The sequence below is a fragment of the Somniosus microcephalus genome, unplaced genomic scaffold (genome assembly GCF_052327205.1).
Source record: "Somniosus microcephalus isolate GS21.2 unplaced genomic scaffold, FLI_Smic_1.0 unresolved_chr7, whole genome shotgun sequence".
NCBI classification, from domain to species: Eukaryota; Metazoa; Chordata; class Chondrichthyes; order Squaliformes; family Somniosidae; genus Somniosus; species Somniosus microcephalus.
The window spans coordinates 13,397,959-13,420,035 of record NW_028225185.1 but is presented as its reverse complement, the minus strand read 5'-3'; the positions used below and the strand labels follow the sequence as shown (position 1 = coordinate 13,420,035).

General features: G+C 53.3%; 1 protein-coding gene across 2 annotated transcripts in view; it reads left to right on the top strand.

Moving 5' to 3' along the window:
* sema6cb (semaphorin 6Cb) overlaps positions 1–22,077 on the top strand; it is a 118,475-nt gene that overhangs the window by 49,809 nt on the left and 46,589 nt on the right. For both annotated transcript variants that reach the window (XM_085978673.1, XM_085978674.1), the window contains exons 3-7: positions 14,791–14,905; positions 16,445–16,505; positions 19,093–19,155; positions 19,900–20,001; positions 21,074–21,164. In XM_085978673.1, coding sequence (XP_085834799.1) covers positions 14,791–14,905; positions 16,445–16,505; positions 19,093–19,155; positions 19,900–20,001; positions 21,074–21,164 — 432 coding nt within the window. The remainder of the gene's footprint in view (positions 1–14,790; positions 14,906–16,444; positions 16,506–19,092; positions 19,156–19,899; positions 20,002–21,073; positions 21,165–22,077) is intronic.

The following is a 22,077-nucleotide window of genomic DNA, read 5'->3' as shown; positions in this document are numbered from 1 at the left end:
TTCTTCTTAGGCAGTCCCTCAGAACCGAGGATGACTTGCTTCCACATTAAAAATGAGTTCTCGAGTGACTGATGAGTCCAGTGCAGGACCCACAGTCTCTGTCACAGGTGGGGCAGACGGTGGTTGAAGGGGCGGGTGTGGGGTGCTTGGGTTGACGTGCGTTCCTTCCGCTGTTTGCGCTTGGCTTCCGCTTGCTCCCGGCGAAGAGACTCGAGGTGTTCGGCGCCTTCCCGGAAGCTTCTCCTTCACTTGGTGCGGTCTTGGGCCAGGGATTCCCAGGTGTCGGTGGTGGGGATGTTGCACTTTTTCAAGGAGGCTTTGAGGGTGTCCTTGAAGCGTTTCCTCTGCCCACCTGGGGCTCTCTTGCCGTGTCGGAGCTCCGAGTAGAGCGCTTGTTTTGGGAGTCTCGTATCGGGCATGCGGACGATGTGACCCGTCCATCGGAGCTGATCGAGCGTGGTCAAAGCTTCGATGCTGGGGATGTTGGCCTGAGCGAGAACACTGACGTTGGTGCGCCTATCCTGCCAATGGATTTGCAGGATCTTGCAGAGGCAGCATTGGTGGTACCTCTCCAGTGCTTTGAGGTGCCTGCTGTACATGGTCCATGTCTCTGAGGCATACAGCAGGGCGGGTATCACTCAATCAACATCACTAAAAAAACAGATGATCTGGTCATTATCACATTGCTGTTTAGAAACATAGAAACATAGAAGATAGGAGCAGGAGTAGGCCATTCGGCCCTTCGAGCCTGCTCCGCCATTCAACGAGATCATGGCTGATCATCCAAACCCTAGCACCCGGTCCCTACACCGACAGCCATCCCACCCAAGCCCTATCCCCGTGACCCCACGTATTTAATCCCCCCTAACACTAAGGGCCAATTTTTATCATGGCCAATCAACCTAACCCGCACACCTTTGGACTGTGGGAGGAAACCGGAGCACCCGGAGGAAACCCACGCAAACACGGGGAGAATGTGCAAACTCCACACAGACAGTCACCCGAGGCTGGATTTGAACCCGGGTCCCTGGCGCTGTGAGGCTTGCTGTGGGAGCTTGCTGTGCGCAAATTGAGCTGCCACGTTTCCTACATTACAACAGTGACCACACTTCAAAACAAGTACTTCATTGGCTGTAAAGCGCTTTGGGACGTCCGGTGGTCGTGAAAGGCGCTGGAGAAATGCGAGTCTGTCTTTTAATGGAATTCAGGGTTCATTGGATCGTAGAACAATAGAGCACAGGAGGAGGCCATTTGGCCCACCGTGCCTGTGCTGGCTCTTTGGACGAGCTCTCCAATTAGTCCCACACCTGCTGCTCTCTCCCCCACAGCCCTGTGAATTTTTCCTTTTCAAGTATTTATCTTATTGAATCTGCTCCCGCCGCCCTTTCAGGCAGCGCGTTCCAGATCACAACAACTCGCTGCGTTAAACAAATGCACCATGGGGAACGCGGGATAAAAAACAGAAAATGCTGGAACCCTGGAGAGAGAGAAACAGAGTTAACACTAACAGAGTTAGCGGTGTTCCACAAGGATCAGTGCTGGGATCACAATTTACAGTAACGATTTAGACTTTGGAATCAGAAACACAATTTCTAAATTTGCGGAGGACACCAAATTGGGGGGGGGCTAGTCAATACTGAGGACTGCAACAAATTACAGGAGGACATTCATAAACTTGGCATATAATCGGCAAATGAAGATCAACACAGATAAATGTCAGGTATTACATTATGGTAGGACGAATAGGGAGGTCACTTATTACTTGGAGGGTGCGAGTCTGGGTGGGGTAGAGGAACAAAGGGATCTGGGAGTACAAATACACAAATCACTGAAAGTTGCGAGACAGGTTAACAAAGCCATAAAAAAAGCAAACCAAGATCTAGGGTTTATTTCTACAGGGATAGAATTGAAAAGTAGGGAAGTTTTGCCAAACCTGTATCGAACCTTGGTTAGACCACACTTGGAGTACTGAGTGCAGTTGTGGTCGCCATATTATAAAAAGTATAGAGAGGCACTGGAGAGGGTGCAGAGAAGATTTACAAGGATGATACTGTAGGTATTCGGGTTCACCGATGTAGGTATTGGACGAATTCCTACTTAATGATCGAGTTCGACTCCAGGAGAACAATCAAAAAAGGTTTTTAATGCAGGAACAGAGGAAATCAAACAGGTTGCTGGCCTTGCTACAGGAGAGCCATAAAATAGGTCTTCACCAGACGGAGACGCCACGAGGACTGAGTAGGCAGTCCCGTGGATTGCGTGATGATGTCATCGCGTTCTTCCCGCGCTTGGGTCGTCCCGTGACTTGCGTGACGACGTCATCGCGTTTGCCCGCGCTTGGGACGGTCACGTGATGTGCGACGTGACGTCATCGCGTTAACCCGCGTCATCGCGTTCGCCCGCGCGCCCAAAGGAGGAAAGCCCCCGCACCGGCTACATCGTTACGTTAAAGGGAATTATGTCCGGTAAGTAAGGGACACTCGGTGGTACCGCTACAATACCTGAAACGCGAGGGTATACATATCAGGAAAGGATGAACAGGCGGGGTTTCTTTACTCTTGAAAAAAGGCTGAGGGGTGACCGAATAGAGGTCTTTAAAATTATGAAAGGTTTTGATAGAGTGGATACAGAGAGAATGTTTCCACTTGTGAGGAAGACCAGAACTAGGGTCGGTCAATATAAGATAGTCACTAATAAATCCAATAGGGAGTTCAGGAGAAACTTCTTTACCCAGAGAGTGGTGAGAATGTGGAACTCGCTGCCACAGGGAGTGGTTGAGCGAATAGCAGAGATGCATTTAAGGGGAGGCTAGACAAGCGTATGAGGGAGAAGGGAATAGAGGGTTACGCTGATAGAGTTAGATCAGGAAAGACGGGAGGAGGCTCGAGGGGAGCATGAACGCCGGCACGGACTGGTTGGGCCGAGCGGCCTGTTTCTGTGCCTCTGTAACCCTGTGTAACGTTTCAGGTATATGACCTTTCTGTCAGAACTGGGAGAAGTTAGAGAGATTAGCCCGTTTTAGAAGTGCGGGGGGTGGTGGGGGGGGAGGGCTGGGAAAGAGGTGGGGGAGAGGGGGGGAAGGAAAGAACAAAAAGGGAAGGCCTGTGATCGGGTGGAAGGACAGGCGAGATTAAATGACAAAAGAGGACGAGGGGGCGGAGGCCAAAGGGCAGTAGGAACGGGACAAGCAAAGAAACCAAAGCTGGGTCTGGAGGAGGTGTAACTGGTTGCAGGAGAATACTGTGGCTACCAGGGCTGGATTGACTGAACATCTCCTCTCTGAGACTGTTCGCCGAGTTCAGCCTTAGGCCCGAGGCCTAAAATCTACCTCGGTTCTGATCATAATTGCATGGCTAATTTGCCATTATTAATTTATCTGCGACTGAGCCTCCGCGAGGAATATGATCCATTTGTAATATTAACTCCGGGCCACTCGATCACGCTGCTGAATGCAAATTAAAACAATTTCTCACAGCGAGCAGGATGATTAACAGCTTCGCTTCGCGAGGCGGCTAGTCTTACCAAGTATTCACGGCCCAGGAAACAGGCCATTCAGCCCCGACTGCCCCGTGCCGGTGTTTCTGCTCCACACCAGCCTCCTCCCGCCCCTCTTCATCTCACCCCATCAGCAGATCCCTCTATTCCTTTCTCCCTCGTGTGTTTATCCAGCTTCCCCTTAAATGCATCTGTGCTCTTCGCCTCGACCACTCCCTGTGGCAGCGAGTTCCACATTCTCACCACTCTCTGGGTAAAGAAGTTTCTTCTGAATTCCCCATTGGATTTATTAGTGACTCTCTTATATTGACGGCCCCTAGTTCTGGTCTCCACAACAAGTGGAAACATCTTCTCTGTGTCTACCCTATCGAAACCCTTTCATAATCTTAAAGACCTCTATTAGGTCAGCCCTCAAGAGAAAGAGACCCAGCCTGTTCATTCTTTCCTGATAGATATGCCCTTGCATTTCTGGTATCATCCTTGTAAATCTTCTCTGCACCCTCTCCAGTGCCTCTATATCCTTTTTATAATATGGTGACCAGAACTGTACGCATTACTCTAAATGAATGGCGGAACAGGCTTGAGGGGCTGAATGGCCTCCTCCTGTTCCTCTGAGACCTCAGGATCAAGGACTCTTGTTAGCCAACCCTCCCCCCATCCTCCTCTCCACAAGGTTAGGCCAGGGCAGGTACAGCACGGGTTAGATACAGAGTAAAGCTCCCTCTACACTGTCCCATCAAACACTCCCAGGGCAGGTACAGCACGGGTTAGATACAGAGTAAAGCTCCCTCTACACTGTCCCCATCAAACACTCCCAGGGCAGGTACAGCACGGGTTAGATAGAGAGTAAAGCTCCCTCTACAATGTCCCCATCAAACAATCCCAGGGCAGGTACAGCATGGGTTAGATACAGAGTAAAGCTCCCTCTACACTGTCCCATCAAACACTCCCAGGGCAGGTACAGCACGGGTTAGATACAGAGTAAAGCTCCCTCTACACTGTCCCATCAAACACTCCCAGGGCAGGTACAGCACGGGTTAGATACAGAGTAAAGCTCCCTCTACACTGTCCCATCAAACACTCCCAGGGCAGGTACAGCACAGGGTTAGATACAGAGTAAAGCTCCCTCTACACTGTCCCATCAAACACTCCCACAGCAGGTACAGCACGGGTTAGATACAGAGTAAAGCTCCCTCTACACTGTTCCATCAAACACTCCCAGGGCAGGTACAGCACGGGTTAGATACAGAGTAAAGCTCCCTCTACACTGTCCCATCAAACACTCCCAGGGCAGGTACAGCACGGGGTTAGATACAGAGTAAAGCTCCCTCTACACTGTCCCCATCAAACACTCCCAGGGCAGGTACAGCACGGGTTAGATACAGAGTAAAGCTCCCTCTACACTGTCCCATCAAACACTCCCAGGGCAGGTACAGCACGGGTTAGATACAGAGTAAAGCTCCCTCTACACTGTCCCATCAAACACTCCCAGGGCAGGTACAGCACAGGGTTAGATACAGAGTAAAGCTCCCTCTACACTGTCCCATCAAACACTCCCACAGCAGGTACAGCACGGGTTAGATACAGAGTAAAGCTCCCTCTACACTGTTCCATCAAACACTCCCAGGGCAGGTACAGCACGGGTTAGATACAGAGTAAAGCTCCCTCTACACTGTCCCATCAAACACTCCCAGGGCAGGTACAGCACGGGGTTAGATACAGAGTAAAGCTCCCTCTACACTGTCCCCATCAAACACTCCCAGGGCAGGTACAGCACGGGTTAGATACAGAGTAAAGCTCCCTCTACACTGTCCCATCAAACACTCCCAGGGCAGGTACAGCACAGGGTTAGATGCAGAGCAAAGCTCCCTCTACACTGTCCCATCAAACACTCCCAGGGCAGGTACAGCACAGGGTTAGATACAGAGTAAAGCTCCCTCTACACTGTCCCATCAAACACTCCCAGGGCAGGTACAGCACGGGTTAGATACAGAGTAAAGCTCCCTCTACACTGTCCCATCAAACACTCCCAGGACAGGTACAGCACGGGTTACATACAGAGTAAAGCTCCCTCTACACTGTCCCATCAAACACTCCCAGGGCAGGTACAGCACGGGTTAGATACAGAGTAAAGCTCCCTCTACACTGTCCCATCAAACACTCCCAGGGCAGGTAGAGCACATGTTAGATACTGAGTAAAGCTCCCTCTACACTGTCCCATCAAACACTCCCAGGGCAGGTACAAAAACGGGTTAGATACAGAGTAAAGCTCCCTCTACACTGTCCCATCAAACACTCCCAGGGCAGGTACAGCACGGGTTAGATACAGAGTAAAGCTCCCTCTACACTGTCCCATCAAACACTCCCAGGGCAGGTACAGCATGGGGTTAGATACAGAGTAAAGCTCCCTCTACACTGTCCCCATCAAACACTCCCAGGGCAGGTACAGCACGGGTTAGATACAGAGTAAAGCTCCCTCTACACTGTCCCATCAAACACTCCCAGGGCAGGTACAGCACAGGGTTAGATACGGAGTAAAGCTCCCTCTACACTGTTCCATCAAACACTCCCAGGGCAGGTACAGCACGGGTTAGATACAGAGTAAAGCTGCCTCTACACTGTCCCATCAAACACTCCCAGGGCAGGTACAGCACAGGGTTAGATACAGAGTAAAGCTGCCTCTACACTGTCCCATCAAACACTCCCAGGGCAGGTACAGCACGGGTTAGATACAGAGTAAAGCTCCCTCTACACTGTCCCCATCAAACACTCCCAGGGCAGGTACAGCACGGGTTAGATACAGAGTAAAGCTCCCTCTACACTGTCCCCATCAAACACTCCCAGGACAGGTAGAGCACAGGGTTAGATACAGAGTAAAGCTCCCTCTACACTGTCCCATCAAACACTCCCAGGACAGGTACAGCACGGGTTAGATACAGAGTAAAGCTCCCTCTACACTGTCCCATCAAACACTCCCAGGGCAGGTACAGCACGGGTTAGATACAGAGTAAAGCTCCCTCTACACTGTCCCATCAAACACTCCCAGGGCAGGTACAGCACGGGTTAGATACAGAGTAAAGCTCCCTCGACACTGTCCCCATCAAACACTCCCAGGGCAGGTACAGCACGGGGTTAGATACAGAGTAAAGCTCCCTCTACACTGTCCCATCAAACCCTCCCAGGGCAGGTACAGCACATGTTAGATACAGAGTAAAGCTCCCTCTACACTGTCCCATCAAACACTCCCAGGGCAGGTACAAAAACGGGTTAGATACAGAGTAAAGCTCCCTCTACACTGTCCCATCAAACACTCCCAGGCCAGGTACAGCACAGGGTTAGATACGGAGTAAAGCTCCCTCTACACTGTCCCATCAAACACTCCCAGGGCAGGTACAGCACGGGTTAGATACAGAGTAAAGCTGCCGCTACACTGTCCCATCAAACACTCCCAGGGCAGGTACAGCACGGGTTAGATGCAGAGTGAAGCTCCCTCTACACTATCCCCATCAAACACTCCCAGGGCAGGTACAGCACGGGTTAGATACAGAGTAAAGCTCCCTCTACACTGTCCCATCAAACACTCACAGGGCAGGTACAGCACAGGGTTAGATACAGAGTAAAGCTCCCTCTACACTGTCCCATCAAACACTCCCAGGGCAGGTACAGCACGGGTTAGATACAGAGTAAAGCTCCCTCTACACTGTTCCATCAAACACTCCCAGGGCAGGTACAGCACAGGGTTAGATACAGAGTAAAGCTCCCTCTACACTGTCCCATCAAACACTCCCAGGGCAGGTACAGCACGGGTTAGATACAGAGTAAAGCTCCCTCTACACTGTCCCCATCAAACACTCCCAGGGCAGGTACAGCACGGGTTAGATACAGAGTAAAGCTCCCTCTACACTGTCCCCATCAAACACTCCCAGGACAGGTAGAGCACAGGGTTAGATACAGAGTAAAGCTCCCTCTACACTGTCCCATCAAACACTCCCAGGGCAGCTGCAGCACGGGTTAGATACAGAGTAAAGCTCCCTCTACACTGTTCCATCAAACACTCCCAGGGCAGGTACAGCACGGGTTAGATGCAGAGTAAAGCTCCCTCTACACTGTCCCCATCAAACACTCCCAGGGCAGGTACAGCACGGGTTAGATACAGAGTAAAGCTCCCTCTACACTGTCCCATCAAACACTCCCAGGGCAGGTACAGCACAGGGTTAGATACAGAGTAAAGCTCCCTCTACACTGTCCCATCAAACACTCCCAGGGCAGGTACAGCACAGGGTTAGATACAGCGTAAAGCTCCCTCTACACTGTCCTATCAAACATTCCCAGGGCAGGTACAGCACAGGGTTAGATACAGAGTAAAGCTCCCTCTACACTGTCCCCATCAAACACTCCCAGGGCAGGTACAGCACGGGTTAGATACAGCGTAAAGCTCCCTCTGCACTGTCCCATCAAACACTCCCAGGGCAGGTACAGCACAGGTTAGATACAGAGTAAAGCTCCCTCTACACTGTCCCATCAAACACTCCCAGGACAGCTACAGCACCGGTTAGATACAGAGTAAAGCTCCCTCTACACTGTCCCATCAAACACTCCCAGGGCAGGTACAGCACGGGTTAGATACAGAGTAAAGCTCCCTCTACACTGTCCCATCAAACACTCCCAGGGCAGGTACAGCACAGGGTTAGATACAGAGTAAAGCTCCCTCTACACTGTCCCATCAAACACTCCCAGGGCAGGTACAGCACGGGTTAGATACAGAGTAAAGCTCCCTCTACACTGTCCCCATCAAACACTCCCAGGGCAGGTACAGCACGGGTTAGATACAGAGTAAAGCTCCCTCTACACTGTCCCCATCAAACACTCCCAGGACAGGTAGAGCACAGGGTTAGATGCAGAGTAAAGCTCCCTCTACACTGTCCCATCAAACACTCCCAGGGCAGCTACAGCACGGGTTAGATACAGAGTAAAGCTCCCTCTACACTGTTCCATCAAACACTCCCAGGGCAGGTACAGCACAGGGTTAGATACAGAGTAAAGCTCCCTCTACACTGTCCCATCAAACACTCCCAGGGCAGGTACAGCACGGGTTAGATACAGAGTAAAGCTCCCTCTACACTGTCCCCATCAAACACTCCCAGGGCAGCTACAGCACGGGTTAGATACAGAGTAAAGCTCCCTCTACACTGTCCCCATCAAACACTCCCAGGACAGGTAGAGCACAGGGTTAGATACAGAGTAAAGCTCCCTCTACACTGTCCCATCAAACACTCCCAGGGCAGCTACAGCACGGGTTAGATACAGAGTAAAGCTTCCTCTACACTGTTCCATCAAACACTCCCAGGGCAGGTACAGCACGGGTTAGATGCAGAGTAAAGCTCCCTCTACACTGTCCCCATCAAACACTCCCAGGGCAGGTACAGCACGGGTTAGATACAGAGTAAAGCTCCCTCTACACTGTCCCATCAAACACTCCCAGGGCAGGTACAGCACAGGGTTAGATACAGAGTAAAGCTCCCTCTACACTGTCCCATCAAACACTCCCAGGGCAGGTACAGCACAGGGTTAGATACAGCGTAAAGCTCCCTCTACACTGTCCTATCAAACATTCCCAGGGCAGGTACAGCACAGGGTTAGATACAGAGTAAAGCTCCCTCTACACTGTCCCCATCAAACACTCCCAGGGCAGGTACAGCACGGGTTAGATACAGCGTAAAGCTCCCTCTACACTGTCCCATCAAACACTCCCAGGGCAGGTACAGCACAGGTTAGATACAGAGTAAAGCTCCCTCTACACTGTCCCATCAAACACTCCCAGGGCAGCTACAGCACCGGTTAGATACAGAGTAAAGCTCCCTCTACACTGTCCCATCAAACACTCCCAGGGCAGGTACAGCACGGGTTAGATACAGAGTAAAGCTCCCTCTACACTGTCCCATCAATCACTCCCAGGGCAGGTACAGCACAGAGTTAGATATAGAGTAAAGCTCCCTCTACACTGTCCCCATCAGACACTCCCAGGGCAGGTACAACACGGGGTTCGATACAGAGTAAAGCTCCCTCTGCACTGTCCCATCAAACACTCCCAGGGCAGGTACAGCACAGGGTTAGATACAGAGTAAAGCTCCCTCTACACTATCCCATCAAACACTCCCAGGGCAGGTACAGTACTGGTTAGATACAGAGTAAACCTCCCTCTACACTGTCCCATCAAACACTCCCAGGGCAGGTACAGCACGGGTTAGATACAGAGTATAGCTCCCTCTACACTGTCCCATCAAACACTCCCAGGGCAGGTACAGCACGGGTTAGATACAGAGTAAAGCTCCCTCTACACTGTCCCAACAAATACTCCCAGGGCAGGTACAGTACAGGGTTAGATACAGAGTAAAGCTCCCTCTACACTGTCCCATCAAACACTCCCAGGGCAGGTACAGTACAGGGTTAGATACAGAGTAAAGCTCCCTCTACACTGTCCCATCAAACACTCCCAGGGCAGGTACAGCACGGGTTAGATACAGAGTAAAGCTCCCTCTACACTGTCCCATCAAACACTCCCAGGGCAGGTACAGCACGGGTTAGATACAGAGTAAAGCTCCCTCTACATGTCCCCATCAAACACTCCCAGGGCAGGTACAGCACGGGTTAGATACAGAGTAAAGCTCCCTCTACACTGTCCCATCAAACACTCCCAGGGCAGGTACAGCACGGGTTAGTGGGAGTGAGGGGAGAGGGTCGGTAAATGTAACCCACCCCCTCCCCATCACGGTTGAATAGCCCGCTGACGAGCGCTGCCTGGTACAGAGACTGTACAGCCCAGAAACTGGACATTGGGCCCCGACTGGCCCGTGCTGGTGTTTATGCTCCACACCAGCCTCCTCCCTCCCCTCTTCATCTCACCCCATCACCCCATCCTTCTATTCCTTTCTCCCTCGTGTGTTTATCCAGCTTCCCCTTAAATGTATCTGTGCTATTCACTTCAACCACTCCCTGTGGTAGCGAGTTCCACATTCTCACCACTCTCTGGGTAAAGAAGTATCTCCTGAATTCCCCATTGAATTTATTAGTGACCATCTTCTATTGACGGCCCCTAGTTCTGGTCTCCCCCCACAAGCGGAAACATCTTCTCTACGCCTACCCGATCAAAACCCCCTTTCACAATCTATCGGGGCTCCTCTTGGCCGTGAAGCGCTGTGGGAGTTCCCGAGGATGTGGACGGCGCTATACGAATGCCAGTTCTGAAAACCATTTTAAGGACGTTGTAAACTGGAAAGGTACCTCGCCTGTGCTTTGGATGTTTGACAGAGATTCATAAAATATAAACGGAAAAAGAATGGCATAGAATGTCCAGTACAGAAACAGGCCATTCGGCCCAACCAGTCCATGCCGGCATTTATGCTCCACACGAGCCTCCTCCCGCCCTTCCTCGTCTAACTATCAGTAGAACGCTCTAGTCCCTTTCTCTCTCATGTGTTTGTCTCGCCTCCCCTTAAATGCATCTATAATCTTCGCCTCGACCACTCCCTGTGGCAGTGAGTTCCACATTCTCACCACTCTCTGGGTAAAGAAGTTTCTCCTGAATTCCCGATTGGGTTTATTAGTGACTCTCTTATATTGACGGCCCCTAGTTGAGGGAAATAAACTTGCAGGGCTACGGGGATAGAGCGGGGGGAATGGAGCTGACTGGATCGCTCTACAGAGAGCCGGCACGGACTCGATGGGCCGAATGGCCTCCTTCTGTGCTGTTATTGATGTATGAAAACTCACTAAGCACTTAGTTGAGTATAAAACAAGGCTTTAATCAACTGTTTCACGACCATGAGATTTCTAGTTACATCACTAGTTCCTGGTTACAAAAACGTCCTGAGCAAGCTGGGCCCACGCCTGAGTATTTATACGTTCCTTGGACGGCGCCACCAGCTGGTCGCCCAGTGTTATTTCATGAGTCATTTCTTCATGAATGATAATATTCATGATAGTTATGACTCTATGGGGGAAACATTCGGTTGATTTGCGCCTTCCATTACAGGGCGCGAAGCAACTAGCGCCTGGGGCGCGGCGCCGCCCATGCCTCCCGGGAAATTCAGCGGGAGGTTAGCGGCGGCGGTAACCGTCATCGCCCCGGCCGCGATCTTCAGTAGCGCCAACACCCCACCCCCGACTTACCGCTGGGCGCTACGTCCAATGGGGGTCAGGTCGGGGGGGGGCCTACCTGCGGTCAGGGCGGTGCAGATTAAAGGGGAAAGTGCCGGGCAGCCATTTTAGTTGCTGGCTGCCTGCCAGCACCTGCCCACCCCCAACCCCCTCCGTTGCCGTCCCCAGCCTCCTGAGCAGCCCACTCAGCTGGGCCCCCGGGTCGCGCTGCGCAAGGCGGGGTGCGGCTCCCTCTTGGGGCGCTGTTATAAATCTCATCATCGTCAAGAAACTACTCGTGAAATAACGCTGGACGGCCAGCTGGTGGCGCCGTCCAAGGAGTATAAATACTCGGGCGTGGGCCCCAGCTTGTCCAGGGACATTTTGTAAGACAAGGAACTAGGGAAGTACAACTAGACCTCCATGTTCTGAAACAAGTTGATTTACGCCTTGGTTTATGCTCAATCCAAGTGCGTAGTGAGTATTATTACATCAGGCGCTACCGGTGAGTTTCGGGCGCGGAGGTGGCAACTTTTTCGTGGGTGCTAAAAGTAGCGCTCCGGCGACGTTAGCGTCCCGAATGGGGGCGCGACCCAATTTTGCCCCCTTTGACCCCTAGTTCTGGTCTCCTCTTCCACAAGTGGAAACATCTCTACGTCTACCCTATCGAACCCTCTCATAATTTCAAAGACCTCTATCAGGTCCCCCCCCGCGCCCCCCTGCCCCCGCCCCTCAGCCTTCTCTTTTCCAAAGAAACGAGCCCCATTCCGTTCAGCCTTTTCCTGAAAGTTACTTTGAGGAGGTTACTTTGAAAGTGGAGGAGAAGCATCCGGGAAGGCGGCGAACACCTCGAGCCTCTTCGCCGGGAGCAAGCGGAAGCCAAGCACAAACAGCGGAAGGAGCGTTCGTCAACCCAAGCACCCCACCCGCCCGCCCCTTCAACCACCGTCTGCCCCACCTGTGACAGAGACTGTAGGTCCCGCATTGGACTCATCAGTCACCCGAGAACTCATTTTTAGTGTGGAAGCAAGTCATCCTCGGTTCCGAGGGACTGCCTAAGGAGAAGAAGAAGACTTTGAGGGAAGTTGAATGCTGAGAGAGTGGAGGCAACGGCTGAATGGACGACGTTTTTCCACCGAGGGTTATCCCACCCCCCACACCCCTGCCATGTTAGTCCTGTTAACCCGCTCTCACCGCGGGCGGGCGGGCAGAGAGCGGAGTGCGCCATTGCTCAGCGAACGCTGCCTCTGCTCCCCTGCCCAGCCGGTCCGCCCCCCTCGTGTCCGTCGCTCGCTGAGTGAAGAAGGGCTCCCTGAGCTCAGTGCCAGTTATTCCCCCGCTCCCCCCGCCCCTGCCCCCATGGTAACCGACCGCCACTTGAGGGCGAGTTCTTCATTCACCTGCCCTGCACCGCTTACGGCCCTGGACGCCACTATAAGGTCCGCTCTTGCTCATCTGTCCTCAAGGCTTGAAGATGAAAGAAAGACTCGCGTTTCTCCAGCGCCTTTCACCACCTCAGGACGACCCAAAGCGCTTCACAGCCAATGAAGTACTTTTTTTGAAGTGTGGTCACTGTTGTAATGTAGGAAACGCGGCAGCCAATTTGCGCACAGCAAGCTCCCACAAACAGCAATGTGATAATGATCGGATCATCTGTTTTTAGTGATGTTGGTTGAGGGATAAATATTGGCCCCAGGACACCGGGGAGAACTCCCCCTGCTCTTACATAAGAACATAAGAAACAGGAGCAGGAGTCGACCATTCGGCCCCTCGAGCCTGCTCCGCCATTCGATAAGATCACGGCTGATCTTCGACCTCAACTCCACTTTCCCGCCCGATCCCCATATCCCTCGATTCCCCAGAGTCCAAAATATCGATCTCAGCCTTGAATATACTCAACGACTGAGCCTCCACAGCCCTCTGGGGCAGAGAATTCCAAAGATTCACCGCCCTCTGAGTGAAGAAATTCCTCCTCATCTCAGTCCTAAATGGCCGACCCCTTATCCTGAGACTGTGACCCCTGGTTCTAGACTCTCCAGCCAGGGGGAAACAGCCTCTCAGCATCTACCCTGTCAATCCCCCTCAGAATCTTGTATGTTTCAATGAGATCACCTCTCATTCTTCTAAACTCTAGAGAATATAGGCCTAGTCTACTCAATCTCTCCTCATAGGACAATCCCCCCATCCCAGGAACCAGTCTGGTGAACCTTCGCTGCACTCCCTCGAAGGCAAAAACAGGAAGGCAGACTATTATCTGAATGGCAATAGATTGGGAGAAGGGGAAGTGCAACAAGACCTGGGTGTCCTTGTGCACCAGTCGCTGAAGGTAAGCATGCAGGTGCAGCAGGCGGTTAGGAAGGCAAATGGTATGTTGGCCTTCGTAGCGAGAGGGTTTGAGTACAGGGACAAGGATGTCTTGCTGCAGTTGTACAGGGCCTTGGTGAGACCACACCTTGAGTATTGTGTGCAGTTTTGGTCGCCTTATCTGAGGAAGGATGTTCTTGCCATGGAGGGAGTGCAGCGAAGATTCACCAGGCTGATACCTGGGATGGCAGGAATGACGTATGAGGCGAGATTGGGTCGATTGGGCTTATACTTACTGGAGTTTAGAAGAATGAGAGGGGATCTCATTGAAACTTATAAAATTCTAACAGGACTAGATAGACTAGATGCAGGAAGGATGTTCCCGATGGCCGGGGAGTCCAGAACCAGGGGTCACAGTCTAAGGATAAGGGGTAAGCCATTTAGGACAGAGATGAGGAGGAATTTCTTCACCCAGAGAGTGGTGAACCTGTGGAATTCTCTACCACAGAAGGCAGTTGAGGCCAATTCATTAAATATATTCAAGAAGGAGTTGGATATATTTCTTAAGGCTAAAGGGATCAAGGGATATGGGGAGAAGGCAGGGACAGGGTACTGAATTTGGATGATCAGCCATGATCGCATTGAATGGCGGAGCAGGCTCGAGGGGCCGAATGGCCTACTCCTGCTCCTATCTTCTATGTTTCTATGTTTCATTAGGTGAGGAGACCAAAACTGTCTTCTTCCAGTAGTGGCCGTGGGACAGGTTCCGCCCACCTTTCCCTTTCGTTCTCTTCCTGCTCTGCCCACGCGAGCTGCTGTGCCTGACTCCTGCCCACAATTTGCTCGGCTTTTCAGATTCCCAGGACTACCCTGCCTTCAGCGGGCCCTCGTCCGACAACGGCTCCGCCCCGCCGGGCCTGGACTTCCAGCGCATGCTGAGGATCAACCAAACACTCTACGTCGCAGCGAGGTGAGGGCCGCAGGCGCAGCGTGGCGCGGAGGCGCGGTCGTGCGGTCACGGCGGGGGGCGGGGGGAGGTACTGTCGATCGTAGCTGTTCTGTTGCAGAAGCCGTCGCGGGCGTGATTGGGGGGGTGGTGCGGTGGCACGTTGGGTGAGGACTGGATGTGATGCCCTCCGGGGTTGATCGCCCAGCTGCCCTCACTCTCTAGGTGCATGCGTGACATTTCTGCCTCTATGATGATGAACAATGCCATGGGTGTAACATGGCATAATACTCCTGCGCCTATGATGAGCAATGCCAGGGGTGCAACGTGGTGCAACACTCCTGCCTCTATGATTATGAGCAATGCCAGGGGTGTAACATGGTGCAACACTCCTGTCCCTATGATGGTGAGCAATGCCAGGGGTGTAACATGGTGCAACACTCCCGTCCCTATGATGGTGAGCAATGCCAGGGGTGTAACATGGTGCAACACTCCCGTCCCTATGATGGTGAGCAATGCCAGGGGTGTAACATGGTGCAACACTCCTGTCCCTATGATGATGAGCAATGCCAGGGGTGTAACATGGTGCAACACTCCCGTCCCTATGATGGTGAGCAATGCCAGGGGTGTAACATGGTGCAACACTCCTGTCCCTATGATGATGAGCAATGCCAGGGGTGTAACATGGTGCAACACTCCCGTCCCTATGATGGTGAGCAATGCCAGGGGTGTAACATGGTGCAACACTCCTGCCCCTATGTTGGTGAGCAATGCCAGGGGTGTAACATGGTGCAACACTCCTGTCCCTATGATGGTGAGCAATGCCAGGGGTGTAACATGGTGCAACACTCCCGTCCCTATGATGGTGAGCAATGCCAGGGGTGTAACATGGTGCAACACTCCCGTCCCTATGATGGTGAGCAATGCCAGGGGTGTAACATGGTGCAACACTCCTGTCCCTATGATGGTGAGCAATGCCAGGGGTGTAACATGGTGCAACACTCCCATCCCTATGATGGTGAGCAATGCCAGGGGTGTAACATGGTGCAACACTCCCGTCCCTATGATGGTGAGCAATGCCAGGGGTGTAACATGGTGCAACACTCCCGTCCCTATGATGGTGAGCAATGCCAGGGGTGTAACATGGTGCAACACTCCCGTCCCTATGATGGTGAGCAATGCCAGGGGTGTAACATGGTGCAACACTCCCGTCCCTATGATGGTGAGCAATGCCAGGGGTGTAACATGGTGCAACACTCCCGTCCCTATGATGGTGAGCAATGCCAGGGGTGTAACATGGTGCAACACTCCTGTCCCTATGATGGTGAGCAATGCCAGGGGTGTAACATGGTGCAACACTCCTGTCCCTATGATGAAGAACAACGCCAGGGGTGTAACATGGTGCAGCACTCCTGCCCCTATGATGAAGAACAACGTCATGGTAGACGAGCCAGTGGCAGTTTGCGATGAATACATCCTGTTTTGTCCTCTGGTAAATTGGAATTGATTTTCGAGCTGAGCGAGCTGCCTGGTTTGCCAATAATTGTCTTCTATTTTACGTAGGGACCACGTCTATTCCTTTGATCTGGGCCTCAGTCCCCTGGATGGCCTCATTCCTCGCAGAGTAAGTGCGGACTCCCGTTAAATCTTCTCTTGGGGGGAGTGGGACACAGGATTGGGCGGGGTGCGGCTACTGAGGTGCAGAAAGCGTACCCAAGGCTCTCCAGATGGTCTGGAGACCAGGGGCGCGAGATTGATCTTGGTCCACAGTGAATAGCATGCCCATTTTACACCCCGCCCTATTTTCTTCTTCCGTTGTGTCATTTCATTCTCCAAGGACTCCTATAGGGTCCGGTAACGAGCCAACAACCAGATAGATCCATGGTTCAGCCGCGGAGCTGGGCCAGAAGTGGTGGGGGGGGGCTCACGGAATTGCTTCAGAACCGTTACCCTCGGGAGACGGTCAACGTGAGCCAGGGCTCCAGCTCTCGATTGAACACCCTTGCTGATAGGACAGAATTGGTAGCAAGAATTTGCATTACTATAACGCCTTTCACCGCCTCAGGACGTCCCAAAGCGCCTCACAGCCAATGAAGCCCATGTGAAGTGTTGTAATGTAGGAAACGCAGCAGCCAATTTGCGCACAGCAAGCTCCCACGAACAGCAATGTGATAATGACCAGATCATCTGTTTTTAGTGATGTTGATTGAGGGATAAATATTGGCCCCAGGACACCGGGGAGAACTCCCCCTGCTCTTCTTCCAATAGTGGCTGTGGGATCTTTTACGTCCACCTGAGAGGGCAGACGGGGCCTCGGTTTAACGCCTCATCCGAAAAATGGCACCTCCGACAGTGCGGCGCTCCCTCAGTACTGCCCCTCCGACAGTGCGGCGCTCCCTCAGTACTGCCCCTCCGACAGTGCGGCTCTCCCTCAGTACTGCCGCTCCGACAGTGCGACGCTCCCTCAGTACTGCCCCTCCGACAGTGCGGCTCTCCCTCAGTACTGCCCCTCCGACAGTGCGGCGCTCCCTCAGTACTGCCCCTCCGACAGTGCGGCGCTCCCTCGGTACTGCCCCTCCGACAGTGCGGCGCTCCCTCAGTACTGCCCCTCCGACAGTGCGACGCTCCCTCAGTACTGCCCCTCTGACAGTGCGGCGCTCCCTCTGTACTGCCCTTCCGACAGTGCGGTGCTCCCTCAGTACTGCCCCTCTGACAGTGCAGCGCTCCCCCAGTACTGCCCCTCTGACAGTGCGACGCTCCCTCAGTACTGCCCCTCCGACAGTGCGGCGCTCCCTCAGTACCGCCCCTTCGACAGTGCAGCGTTCCCTCAGTACTGCCCCTCCGACAGTTCGGTGCTCCCTCAATACCGCCCCTCCGACAGTGCGGCGCTCCCTCAGTACCGCCCCTCCGACAGTGCGCCGCTCCCTCAGTACTGCCCCTCCGACAGTGCGGCGCTCCCTCAGTACTGTCACTGGGAGTGTCGACCTGGATTATGGGCTCGAGTCTCTGGAGTGGGGGCTCGAACCCACGACTTTCTGACTCCGAGGCGAGAGTACGACCCACTCATCTCTGATGACCTCCAAATAGCCTCACTGTCTGTGCCCACACGTGACAGAGGTCCATTCAGGTGAGGACCCGAAGGGAGGTTGATACTTGAGAAAGCGTACCCAGGCAAGGGTCAGTACCTTCAAGAGGAGGAGGGGGGAAGAAAATTGGGGTCTTCACAGCCCTTCATCTCCGAATACTGACACAATCTGATATGGGATGTTGACACAAATGACAGGTGAATGCCAGTGTGGGTATCATTAGCACCCATGGCCCCCTTATACTGTGCCAGCAGGGCTTGAAGGTACTGGTCCAGTGTAAACCTGGCCAGATTCCCAATAGCCCTTCGTGATATCTCTTTAAGAGGGGCCCAAATCCTGGGACACTGTCCCTTTAAGAGGGGCGCAGATGGCAATGGCGGGACACTGTCTCTTTAAGAGAGGCCCAGATCCTGGGACACTGTCTCTTTAAGAGGGGCCCAGATGGCAATGGCGGGACACTGTCTCTTTAAGAGGGGGCCAGGTCCTGGGACACTGTCTCTTTAAGAAGGGCTCAGATCCTGGGACACTGTCTCTTTAAGAAGGGCTCAGATCCTGGGACACTGTCTCTTTAAGGGGGCCCAGATCCTGGGACACTGTCGCTTTAAGAGGGGCCCAGATCCTAGGACACTGTCGCATTAAGAGGGAATCAGATCCTGGGACACTGTCCCTTTAAGAGGGGCCCAGTTGGCAATGGCGGGACACTGTCTCTTTAAGAGGGTGGCCAGGTCCTGGGACACTGTCTTTTTAAGAAGGGCTCATATCCTGGGACACTGTCTCTTTAAGAGGGGCCCAGATGGCAATGGCGGGACACTGTCTCTTTAAGAAGGGACCAGATCCTGGGACACTGTCTCTTTAAGATCATTCCAGATGGCAATGGCGGGCACTGTCTCTTTAAGAGGGGCCCAGATCCTGGGACACAGTCTCTTTAAAAGGGGCCCAGATCCTGGGACACTGTCTCTTTAAGAGGAGCTCAGATCCTGGGACACTGTCTCTTTAAGAGGGGTCCAGATGGCAGTGGTGGGACACTGTCCCTTTAAGAGGCCCAAGCTTTCGGTGCGAAGCCCTGTCGCGGAGAATACATCACTGGGGGGAAGGAGTCACGTGCCCCTTCGTTTCCTCTTTCAGAAACTGACGTGGAAGACGCGAGCGAGCGACCTGCAGAACTGTGCGATGCGAGGGAAGCGCCACGTGAGTAAACACCCTTTCACCCCTCGCCGTGACCCCTGACCCACGGGAGGGCAGCCATCCGTCTCAGTCAGGGCAGCCCAGGCCTGCTCCCAGACACTTCAGTGCCTGGAGGGGGGACCTATCCTTGGGACAATCCTGCTCCCCTTCTGTCCGAGTAGCGTTGACCCGTGTCCCGGCGGCGACAGGAACCCCACTGGCGCGGTGCGGAATTGGATAATGACTGTCGGCGGGCTATACCACCATGGAGGGGGCTGGTCACTCCTGATGGACAGGGTCTGTCGGGTATAAACACGATCGGCTGGGCGGCAATATCCCCCCCTCCCTCCCCCTACATGGTGGAACGGCCTCTAGAATCGCGCCCGCGAACAAAATGGCCACCGCGCCAAATGGCCCAGGGGTCATGGAACAGGTCAGAGTCAACGGCACCCGGGGAGGGGATGGTGTAGGAGAGAATAAACTCATTTTGAGGGAAAAGTCGCTTCTCTTTTCCTCTTTGCCTCCTCCTCCTCCTCCAATCCACGGGGGGCCTCCAAACAACTGCGGTCAAGAGGATGAGGCGAGCAGCCTGGTTTCAGGCCCATTTCGGCCTGTCGAGCCTTAACCATCCTACTCCGAAGCCCTGTTGCTAGGAGACCGCGGCGGCAAGGGGCCTAGGAAGACACTCTGCCCGAATTCCGGTATTTCTTTTGAAAGAGGAAAAGGGGATCTGACTGATCTTTCCCACTCCCCCCCCTCCCCCTGCAGGACGAGTGCCACAACTTTATTCGAGTCCTGGTTCCTCGCAACGACCGGATCCTGTTCGCCTGCGGCACGAACGCCTTCAACCCCGTCTGCCGGAATTACAAGGTGAGGCGCGACGCCTGGTGCACGCGCAACACGGACCCGCGCACACGCAACACGGACCCACGCACATGCAACACGGTCCCACCCACATGCAACACGGACCCGCGCACGCGCAACACGGACCCACGCACATGCAACACGGTCCCACCCACATGCAACACTGACCTGCGCACATGCAACATGGGCACACCCACACGCAACACGGACCCGCGCACACGCAACATGGACCCGCGCACACGCAACACGGGAAATCCCACGCGCAACACGGACCCACGCGCACGCAACCTGGACCCGCGCACACGCAACACGGGGACACCGTCACACAACCCAGGCACGCCTTCACAGAACACGTATCCCCGCACACAGTACATGGACCCGCCACACTGAACACGGACCCCCCCACACACGGAACATACATCCTCCCACATGGAACACACATCCTCCCACGTGGAACACGCATCCTCCCACACGGAACACGCATCCTCCCACATGCCCCCCCAACACGGAACAGGCATCCTCCCTCACAGAACACACATCCTCTCACACAGAACATGCACCCACCCACACGGGACACGGACCCAAACACACGCAACACGGACCCACCTACACAGCGCGGGCATACACCCGCATGGATCAGGGACCCAAAACACACGGAGCGTGCATCCACCCACACGGACCCTAGCTCTCACACGGAGACGATCCTGCATGATTAAGGGATAAGGGAAAGCCATTTGTCCAGTATATCTATATAGCATTAATGTAGGCCCACACTTCCTGCGGTCCCGATTTCTGGTCACGCATTTATGTCAACATTTAACCGCCCGCGTAAACAATTTGAGTGTGAATTCTGGATGTGAACAGTTGCCGGTAACGGCGTAATGTCAGGCTTTGGCCAGCAGTGGCGCTGTGGAGCAACGTTCTGGGGCCTCGCTCCCAAGTCCATTTTGTCGAGAGTTATATTAGCAATCCAGCGACGGTGGACAATCCCACGGGGACTTTCCTGCCTTCCTTTGCTCCATTTCTCACCTTCTGTGACTCTTACTGAAGCTGAACAAAGTCTCCTCTGTTTTTAAAGATGGATTCCTTGATACAGGATGGCGAAGAGCTGAATGGACAGGCGCGGTGCCCGTTCGACACCAGACAAACCAACGTTGCCCTCTTTGCGGGTGAGTGTCACACACGTGAGTTGTGAATAAACCATGGCCGCAATTTCAGGAAAGAATCCGCATTTCTCCAGCGCCTTTCACCACCTCAGGACGTCCCAAAGCGCTTCACAGCCAATGAAGTACTTTTTTTCAAGTGCGGTCACTGTTGTGATGTGGGAAACGTGGCAGCCAATTTGCGCACAGCAAGCTCCCACAGACAGCAGTGTGACCATGAGCAGTTAGCGGTGCAGGATCAATAAAGTAGTAGCAATCCTGGTGAGCGAGCAGTGCACACGCAAGACTATTCGGATTTATACAGCTGCCTTTAACGTAGTAAGTACATAAGAAATAGGAGCAGGAGTAGGCCAATCGGCCCCTCGAGCCTGCTCCGCCATTCAATAAGATCATGGCTGATCTGATCCTAACCGCCAATCCACTGTCACAGAACCATCTCCTGAATCTAACAGAATTAGACACACGAAATAGGAGCAGGATCAGGCTACACGGCCCCTGGGCCCGCTCCGCTACCCACAGGGCCATGACCGATCCGAACCTAGACTCATGTCCAAATTCCTGCCCGCTCCCCGTAACCCTTAATTCCCTTTACTTCTAGGAAACTGTCTATTTCTGTTTTAAATTTATGTAATGATGTAGCTTCGACAGCTTTTTGGGGCAGCATATTCCATGGACCTACCACCCTCTGAGTGAAGTAGGTACACGGAATAGTAAAACGTCCCAGGGCGCTTCACGGGAGCGATTATCAAACAAAATTCGACACCGAGCCACGTAAGGAGATATTAGGACAGGTGACCAAAAGCTCGGTCAAAGAGGTCGGTTTTAAGGAGCGTCTTAAAGTGGTCTCCTTACCCAAGGTAGGTTATACTTGCCATAGAGGGAAACTTAGAAACATAGAAGATAGGAGCAGGAGTCGGCC